The following is a 10,258-nucleotide window of genomic DNA, read 5'->3' on the forward strand; positions in this document are numbered from 1 at the left end:
AAATGTGGGACTATGATGTTAATAAACATAAACTTACATTAAGCATGCGCGCCCCGGTCGTGCAATGTGTTTTCACTCGAGTTAGTATCTAACAATGGTCGTGCAAACTAACGATGATAGTACAATTATGCCAATTTCAAATAGTCATGTCGCATTGACCCCCACCCTCAGTAGAAAGTTTAAAAAATAGAACTCAAACCTAAAAAAGAAACCTAAGACGAGGAAACATAACTTTAGGTTCTGAGCCAAACAAACGATAAATATGTACGGTTATTAAGAGATCTTTACTTTACAGTAGACAACCATAATCTTTGTCCCGAGCCAAACAAACTATAAATATGTAGAACTTTTCATCAAAATATAAATAAATATGTAGAACTACTTTATAGTAGACATAACCATAATTTCTGCTTCTACAATCAAGGTATCTTCAACAAGAAACCCCTTGGATGCATCCTCAAGATCCTTTCGTGACAAAAGTTGCGAAAAACCCCAGTCGTTACATGAGGCAGAGAACCAGTGTTTAGCTGTGAGGGGGAATAAAATAAAGAAAGCTTATAATTGAGGAAAGTAAATAAAAGAGAACAAAAAGGACATACTTCTCTCAAGAAAAAAAGAAGAAAATGACAAATATAATTCATTAACCTCTTTCTTCTGCATGTTCATTGTTAATTTGGTCCCTTATCCGCAGCTTAAAATCCACAAAAATTTTGTAATCAGGTGCAACACAATCTACTGAGTCGAGGAAGACGGAAATTGCTTTGGGTGCTTCATTATAAAATCCATTGGGATAAATCTGTATTTTCCTGGATTCAATAAACAGAGTTAAAAAAAATAATAGTTAATAAGTTTTGCATTTGGCAGTGGTAGCTTTCCCTTTTATAACAATAAAAGTTTTAACTTCTAATAATAAAAATACCATTTTAATTCTCCAACAACATATACTTGAGAAGCATATAATACTCTATCCTTTCGTGAAAAGTTTTCAATCTTCCAAGTCATAATTCGATTGGGAGGTTCTCTTATCATGGTAAAACACTCTCGTTTTGCACTACGTTCATGAACAAAAATCTCCACACCAAATACACAACAATCATTGACAAGGTATCCATTTGAAATAATATTAAAAGAATCAAGAGGGAGAAATTTGTCGAAACCCCATTCAGTCTTTATGTCATGAAATCTTCTAATTGCCCCTTCAACATCTACAAATTAAATGTATGGCAAACAATTAGTCTAGTACCAAAACACATTTCTTAATATTATTTTACAACCGTGGTAGTTCATGTGAAAGTGATATTATACTAAACTAATCTATCACCCTCAACGAGTTATGAAAAAAATTACGAAAATTGTTGATTTGGTAGAATTTTTTGCATAGCAAATACACATGCATGTTTATGCATATGTATAAATTATTAGAGAGCAAACCTTGAATGGTCAAGAACTTGTCCCGTATCTGATCATACACAAACAATTTGAAGCTGGCATTAACCTCCCATCCCAGAGGAGATTTTTCTGTATCAACAATTGACAAATAAATGGAGATGTGACCAGTCCCATTCATTTTCTCATTTCCTTTTGGATAGAGAGACAACCTCCTACAAAAGAAGACATGGTAGATAATAAGGCTCAAATTTATATTTTAAGGAACAAAGAATATTGAGGCATTAGAATCCACCATTTGTGGCCGCCAACTTCAAAAACACCAGAGTCATACTTTTCAACCCCAGTCTCACACAGTAAAGAGTATGACTATATTTTTAGTAAGTAATGAGCTGGCCGAAAATGTCTTGCCATTCTTGTGATTGCTACAATACATTAGGAATATTTAGACACAATTCTAGTAAATATTGGGCAGCCAAAGTATGATTTTTTTCTAATAATTTAAGAATGAGAATTATACAAAAATTCAAAAATAAATTAATTAATACATGAAAAATAAAATTGGTGGTTTATTCAGTGTTAACAATAAATTATAATAAAATAGTTGATACATTTTTTTGTTTCTTAACACATTTCAACTCAATCATCAATAAAAACAAAACTTGATATCCCATTAGGTCCTAACATTCATTTATGATTGAATCTGTATTAAATTTTGCAGCAATGTCTCTCAACTCTAAATTCAATTACTACCCTAAATTATCCAATTTGAATAAAATTATGATGTTATATCGTATTTAACACCTAATTCCAAACCCCCAAAATCAAAGAGATAGAATACCTTAAGAAAAAAAAGAAAAAAAAATTTTGAATTGTTAAATGACATTGAGAGGAATATATAATTTTAAGAAAATACAAAACCAAACAATTTGACACGAAAATTGCTCTTTTAATTCAACTTTACAGAAACTTTTTAAGATTTTGTTTTACTCACCATATTTACAGAATGAAAAAAAAAAAAAAAATGATTTTAAGAGAATGTTTTGTTTCTCATTTCTCTAAGCCATATTAGCACCCAAACGTACAGACATCTTATAAGTGAAATTAGTAAAATAAGTTGTAAAATCAGGAAAAAAAAATTAACACTTCTGAAAGTTTAAGTATCTTTCTAATCAAGAAAATAAAATTATTAAAAAGATTGTTCAAAAAATTTTATTTTTTACGAAATGAATTCAAAAGAGAGAACATGTATGGATGGGAGCGAGCATTTCAAGGCACTGGTGGTTCGTGGATGAGTTGACAACTCTTCTTAAGGTGGTTAACATTTTCGTTATAATAGCAAGACTTGATTTTACGTAATTATTAATTAAAAAAAAAAAATTTGTTTGTTTGTTTGTTTTTCTTTTTTCTTTTTCTTTTTTTTTGGAGGTGAGCCAATGTTGTGGGTTAGTTATTTATTTCCATTTTATTATATCTTCGAATTAATCTTAATTCTTGAGAGGGACTTAGGAGTAACTTTTGGAAACTAAACTTTAATTTTAATTACCTATACTATTGAAAAAACTATGCATACAATATGAAAAAAAAATTAGAGGTTGGGTACCATGGCCCTTCTTGGTCTAACTGGGGTTCTATCCATGATTTTTGATCTCTTTCTTTACTAGTAGTAGAAGTAGTAGCAGCAGCAGCAACAGCAGCAATAATGATAACATAAGAGTAGTAGTAGTAGTACCAACAGCAGCAATAATGATAACATAAGAGTAATTATAAAAATAACTTATAGGATTTAAGATTGTTGCAAATGAAATCTTATAGTTTCTATGGTTTCAATTACTTTTTGATGGACTCTAGTCTCAAATTAAATATCGAACTTTAAAATTATATCAATTTAAAATCTAAACCTTTTAGGTTTGATCATACGATTTGATCTAGGGTATAAATTCATACAATTTTAAAAGTATATATTTCACTTTGAAATTAATTAAACTTAGGGTTTAATATATCAATCTATCTATATATGTCTATATATATAATTTAAATCCTCGATTGGAATTTTGGCACGTCATAATTTCTTTAAATGGTAGATTATATAGTTTCATATACAAACTAGATCATAATAAATGGTTACAAATATTTACCATAATTATCTAAATTTCATATCTAGACAAAATAAATAAAAAAGAGAAAAAAAAAATTATATTAAGTTAAACTCTTCCACGTATTGCATGGCTGGTTACCGACTACTTTTAATGTATAACTGCGCTATGACACTATATGATTATATCCTTTCATTAGTGATGCCCCCGCGCAGCAAAAGATTGAAGAAAAATAATAGTTCTTCTAATTGCTTACTCTTTAAGAGGAGAAGTTAGGATTTAAAAATAATAATAAAAAAAATAAAAAATCATGAACTATACAATCGTTTCATGGATTTGGGGTGGGGTTTTGGAAGGGTTCTTTTCTTCCATTAAGACCCTATGCCATCAAAGAGTTCCAACGTAAAGTAGGCAAGAAAATATGAACCTTTATATTGAAATAAAATAAATAAAATACAAAAAATAATTGTCTCAAATAAACATTGAAGAACGAAAAAGAACATACCGAATTCGCCGGACTTGTTTTCCATGAATTTGGGTTTTGGTTTGTCAAAATCCTCTTTATTTAAAGCTATTGATAATATGCACTATTTATAGAGGGATGTCAATAGGATTGTGTGGTCCACAACAATACCATACCACTTTACACACGGAACAGTACGTGTGATTGGTTCGAAGGAAAGAATAGAGAAGGGCCGAGATGCAAGAAAAAAGAAGGATCTATGCTTAATTTGATTGGAGAGAGGAGAAGAATTGGAGGATTGGGTTTCCTTTTAGGAAGCATAAAGAAACTATTGTTTATGAACAACGATGCATAAAGAAACTATGATAGTACGATGTTTGATCAAAGTTGATTCTAGTGGGTTTCGCAACCTCTTTTTTTTGTCGAGATACCTTTTTTTTTTAGTCAAGTTACTTGTTTAAATCCACTTTGAATGCTCAGATTGGTGCTAAAATACAAGAGGTTGTTCAGACCCCCAATTAAAAATTACAGCTAGACAGCTTTTACCCTAACTTATACTAAGTGCAGAACAAGAGTAAATAAGTGCAAAGAACCGTTAACACTACCCTAAGTCATATTCATCCATTATCAACAATAAAATTAAAGCTTAAAGAGCAGGGAAGAGAGATGCAAACACAAGATAAGACTGAGACGTGTTATCGAAGAGAAAACCGAAGAACTCGGTGAAAAACCTCTCCGCGACCCTCCAAGTTGAAATTGATCCACTAGAGAATAAAGTTGGAGTATATGAATAACAAAAGACCCACCAAGCCTAGTCTACCTCATGTACTTGAGCCCTCCAAGCTCCTGCTACCAAGTGACTTCTCGAAGTCTTGTCTTCTCTAACTTTCCGGATCTTGCAATTCAGCCCAACTGCATCCACCAATGAATGGCTACTTCCAATACTTCCCAGTAGCACCAAAATCTCACTTTACACTTAGAATGGATGTGGTAATTATTTGGGCTACCAACCTTTCAAGGATGTAGACATGGAGAGGTAGGAGTTGAGGAAAATTACAAGGAAATGTGTAGATGATTGTGGTGTTGGAAAAACACAGTTTGTATCACATACAAAACATATGCAACAGAAAATTAACCGATCTACTTCATTCGCAATTGATAACATGTATTATGTAAATTTTAGAATTTAAGAACAAGAGAGCATAACTTGTTGTGGCGAAATTCAAAACTAAAGATTAGAAATACTTAGAAACACTTTTAATCTTCACTCCAATTCCACTTTTGCCCAAGAAGTTGTGGTCTCTCAATTAGCTTACACGTATGTGTTCAAGGGAGAATAAGAGAGTGGCTCACACTCACATACACACCATTTCATGCATCATATACATTACCAAAATTCTATATGTTTCTCTCCTTATATATAACTGATTATCTAATTGGGTTAGCCTTTTGGGCCAATCCAATTGGATTTTAGTATGTAGCTTGGAGTGGGACCAAAAGGGACAAATAAGACACTAGTTCCAATGGGTTTTGGGCCTTTTTGTCAACTCTTGACAAACCCAAAATTATCATTAATTATATTTAATACTACTATATAAATATAATTGCACTTTAGGCCTTATTAATAAATTATATTCCAAGACTTTATTATACATCCATCTCCTTTATTAAAATATTTGTAGTAATACAAAGTCATGAATGTTGATTGCCACTTTGAATATTACTACGTCTTATTCTTGAGTACTCGGTTTAATCCTGTAAGTTATTTTTCATATATTTATGAAATCCAATTTCATAAATATATACTTTAATAACTTCTTACTAAAGTAGTTAGACCTAACATTCTGAATAACCAAACTCATTAAACTTATCTCAAGGGAATATTTTATATCCGTTAAGAGATTATGAATTCCATATTGAGAATATATGTTCCTTCAACATTAAATGTGGCTACCCAACATACTGAGGTTTTGATCATGACTTTAGATCTCACACTTGATATATCAAAGCAACCTACACTTTATGATCAGGTTCATTATTCTCTCATGATTAAGAATTGATGTAAATAGAAGTCGTGAGATTTATTATTCATTTGATAGTCATTAGTAGAATAATAAATCTCATAACGGTCCAGTTCAATATGTCTTAACACTTAAAACATATCAATATATCAACTAGAAGTCTCTACTTCCATGATCAAGACAAATCATCTTCGTTGATATGTTATAATCTTCACAGATGAAATGCCCAATTTCATCATCGACTACAAACTAAAATTTTGAGTTTACAAAAAACGTGAGTTATATCTTCTATGATTAAATCACATAAATCACATACTATGCATCTCATGGACTATATGATAATGTCCAAATATTCCTGTTACCATTATTTTAAATAATAAAAAAACAATTTTATTAATCACAACATAATATCATATATAATGTCATACATAGCATCATACAATAAGATTTAAGGGCACTAATCCTAAAAAGTGGGTATAACAATCTCTAACTCTCAAGTGTGTTTTCTAGGGTTTTCTCTCTGAAAAGCACTCATTACAATTTGTGGGTAATAAGGGTATATAGTGTGGGTGAAGACTTGGTAAAGCAAAATACAACTTTTTTCCAAACAGAAAGTTTCGCGGTCCTTCATAGGTTGGCCTTACCCGCGAGACAGTAGCGAAAAATCCAGCCTAGCACAACTTTTCATCTTCTAGTCATCTGCTCTACACGTGGCTTTTTTCGCGGGTTGTTTCTCGCAAGGCAGTTGCGAAATCCATTTGTTCAACTTTTGAAGCTTGATTCTTCACCGATCTCTCACACTCATCCCTTACAATTAATCCCACATACATACAGGGAAAATGATTGAAGAAATTACAATCAAATTTGGCACGAAATTAAAGCCAACACAATATAGTTGGAAATCGCAACTTTACAATCTCCCCCCTTGGCTATTCTGTGACAAAACCCTTAAACAAACTCTAAACTTAAACGTGAGTTTGAAAACATAGGCAAAACTCACTCACACCTAATTCTAGAAGTTGTGAAGCACTTGCACCATATACACCTATATCCTGAAACACTTGCACATAACAACAAAACTTCATTAAGCTCAAGACAAGTAGAACACAAGGCACGTATGACGAACAAGTAAAAATGCGATCAAGGTATTAATTGAAAAGTATAGCATGAAACATATCTTGATCAAACATGAACAGTGATTAAGAAATGACTACAATGACCATTTATCAAGTAAATGATCATCTGGACACGCAATTTAATTAAGAGAAACGCTGAAATCAATTGCATGTCCAACAAACATATGATGCATTAAAGAAACTAAAGCTAAGAGCATTAGAAAGCAATAAGCATCAAAACGGCTATAAAAACCAAGATACAAAATAATACTAAAGAAAAATAAGTTTTAAACTAAAGTACTTGAAAGCTTTAAACGAAAGCATTGTAAAAATCCAAAAGCTATAAAAACTTAAAGTAAACTAGAAACCACTAAAATAAACTAATGTATACTAAAATTTGCTACTTTGCTACTCCCCCTCAAGCTGTACTCCCCTCAATCTACTCTCCCTATTTGACCGGAATGGCCAAAGAGATTAAAATGCATCGGACTCCGAATCTAACTCCTGCTCTGATTTCCTCATCATGTCATCAATTTAAGACGAGAGGATAGTGACCTGGCCTTCAAGGTATGCGAATTGAGATATGGAGTAGCTGATGTGTGAAGCTAGCATTACATGCATCTCTTCGACCCTTCCAATTAGATGATCAAGGCGATTGGGTGCTCTTGTGCACGCTTGGGACGAATGTTGTGCAGTGTCCTCCAAAATTAAAGTGAAATGTTCGATTTCCTTTTCAGTGTCTCCTCCTTCTTCTTCAGCATCATCTCTTGGAATTTGAGAGACACCAACAGTTAGTTCGAGGATATGAGCCTTGCTTCAGATGATGGTTTGCTCACTAATAGGATCTTCCCTTTGCATTACTTGAAGTCCACTTGGAATCTTCACCCTTGCCCTTAATATAAGAGACATGACAAGGCTTGGAAATGGTAGAGTTAGCCTTGATTTCCTCTTTGTGATACTTTTGATGAAGAGATGATAAATGTGACCGCAGATGTCGATCTCCTTGTGAGTGAAGAGATCAAATAGGAATATGGTCCTCAGTCCTGACAAGTTCTTCACTAGGTAAAGGTTGAAGATCATGATGTAGGCTCACATTTCTAGGGTGAACGTAATGGTGTGAAAGGCCTTCTTCTTAAGTTGTCCACCAAGGATTTCCATGAGGGGTTCTAGTTTCTCCCCTCTCTCATCATATTGTAGAGATGTGTTTGGAGTTGTCGGTTAAATCTCCAAAACATCTTACATTGATTCCCTTGTGATTGAGAACTCTCTCCCCTTTAGCCAATAGTTGATGTGATCACTTTCCACAATGGCATTTGTAAAGAATTCTCGAATGATATCTTCGAAAACATCGCCCATCGGATTAAGCAACTTTGTCCATGTCCTTTCTTTGAACACATCTAGAATGAAGGAACCCTTTAGGGAATCTAAGTCCACAATCCTTTCTAGAATGATTGGGGCCTGTTTGTAGTAATCATTAAAGGCCATATGAGCATCATCATTTTGGAACGTATCCAATGAGGTGCGGGGTTACTTTGAAGGCTTCTTTGTGGTCTTTTCTTAATAGGAGACATTTGCAAAACAAACACAAACACAAAGAAACAAAAACATACAAACAAGAAAACAAACTTGATTAGATAAAAGTTAGTCCACAAAAAGCAAACAAAAGTCCTAAAAAGAACATAAGAGCAAGCAAACAAGTCACAAGATCATGTTTTAAGTGCTAAAAGTCTAATAGGGCTTACCTAGCATGAGTGAATTGCAAAACACGTCAAGTGATCAAGTGTGTGCATCAAGTGTGCATGTGGTGTGCATGTGAGATACATGAGCAATGCATGACAAGGCACTCATGGGGGAAAGTGTGTGAAACACACAACCAATGTTTAAAGCATGTTAAGAATGTAAAAACATGGAAATCCCCAAAATTTGATACTCATCGGAGTCCAAAACAACGAGAAAATGTCGTTTGGGCATTTGATCAAACACTTAGAGTGCATACTATAAGGTTGAATTTAATCAACCATTTTGTTGGCTTTATTCCATGCCAATTTGCTTGTAATTCAGCATTTAGATATCCTATATTTAGGTGGGAATCATGTAAGGGTAATATGTGAAAGAGTGTGAAGAAAGGCTCAAGAGTGTGCACTCAGCAAGGCCTCGTGACTGGCAAGTCACCAAAGGAGGCACACGTGTGAAGCATGCAGAGGAGTTGAAGAGTCATGCTAGTTAGAGCACTACAGGACAAAACTTCCAGTCTAGCTAGGCAGTTAGCTCGCGACTCAGACTTGCGACTTAGTCAAGTCAAGAGGTCAAGTCGCCAAAGCACTCTATTTAGGAAAAACTAACTTTTCGCATTCCAAACACATACCAGTATAAATACCCCTTATACCCACGTATTGTAGAGAACTTCTAGAGAGAATTTTGAGAGAGAAACCCTAGAGAAAAACAAGATTGACTCATCCACAATCTTCATCATTTGATTCTCCATTGTTACATCCTTGAGAGGTACATTTAGCCAAACCCTTTTCTCACCATACCCATATCTGTGAGAAGGTTATTTGGTGCCTGGGAAGCAGTTACAAAGGGACCAATTGATATTGGTTAATGCTATAGGCTATAGTAGAATTCGGTAAGCTAGAGGAGACAAAAGTTCGGTGTAACCTCGTTGGAGTAAAAAGCTTGGAGGGCTTAGATACACTGGGTAAATTAGGCTTGGAGGGTCTTTTGTTGTTCATGTATCCCAACTTCATTCTCTAGTGCATTATTGACCGCTTGAAGGGTGGCGGAGAGGTTTTACGCTGAGGACTTCGATTTCCTCTTTGATAACACATCGCTGTGCTTTCTTTGTGTTTGCATCTCTCTTCCCTTACTCTTTGCCATTTAATTTCTACTGTGGTTGTGATTTTATTTAGTTTAGATTGTTTTATCAATTCTGTTTTAGCTTATTTTCATATTCCGCACATACATTGTTTGACAATAAGCTTGAATTAGTAATTGGTAATTTAGGGGTCTAAAGGTTCAAGGTGTTTTACACACTATTTGAACATTCAATTGGTATCAGAGTGGGTGCACTTGCTGTGGTTTAATTACCTTAGTGCGATCCTTGACCCCATTTGAGATAGACCGGTCTTAATCTTTAAATGTTCCACCATTCTTGTGTTCAATTGATGAAAGTGTATG

General features: G+C 33.8%; 1 protein-coding gene across 1 annotated transcript; it reads right to left on the minus strand.

The window, feature by feature from the left end:
• Nucleotides 1-244: 244 nt before the first annotated feature.
• On the minus strand, nt 245-4,027 carry LOC115983380 (ubiquitin carboxyl-terminal hydrolase 12-like). The gene is made up of 5 exons (XM_031106049.1): nt 3,988-4,027; nt 1,432-1,601; nt 920-1,205; nt 646-806; nt 245-527 (listed from the first exon to the last, which is right to left on the minus strand). Exons 2-5 carry the CDS (start codon nt 1,565-1,567, stop codon nt 379-381), a joined length of 732 nt encoding a protein of 243 aa, XP_030961909.1. The 5' UTR covers nt 1,568-1,601; nt 3,988-4,027; the 3' UTR covers nt 245-378.
• Nucleotides 4,028-10,258: the final 6,231 nt, after the last annotated feature.

Source organism: Quercus lobata, chromosome 4 (assembly GCF_001633185.2).
Source record: "Quercus lobata isolate SW786 chromosome 4, ValleyOak3.0 Primary Assembly, whole genome shotgun sequence".
Classification (NCBI taxonomy): domain Eukaryota; kingdom Viridiplantae; phylum Streptophyta; class Magnoliopsida; order Fagales; family Fagaceae; genus Quercus; species Quercus lobata.

Excerpts from the sequence above, each read along its gene's own strand:
- LOC115983380 (XM_031106049.1), bottom strand. The coding sequence starts at position 1,567 with ATGAATGGGACTGGTCACATCTCCATTTATTTGTCAATTGTTGATACA. Across the intron at positions 1,206-1,431 it reads CAAGTTCTTGACCATTCAAG|ATGTTGAAGGGGCAATTAGA; the intron begins GTTTGCTCTCTA and ends TTTAATTTGTAG. Across the intron at positions 528-645 it reads TGAACATGCAGAAGAAAGAG|CTAAACACTGGTTCTCTGCC; the intron begins GTTAATGAATTA and ends TCCCCCTCACAG.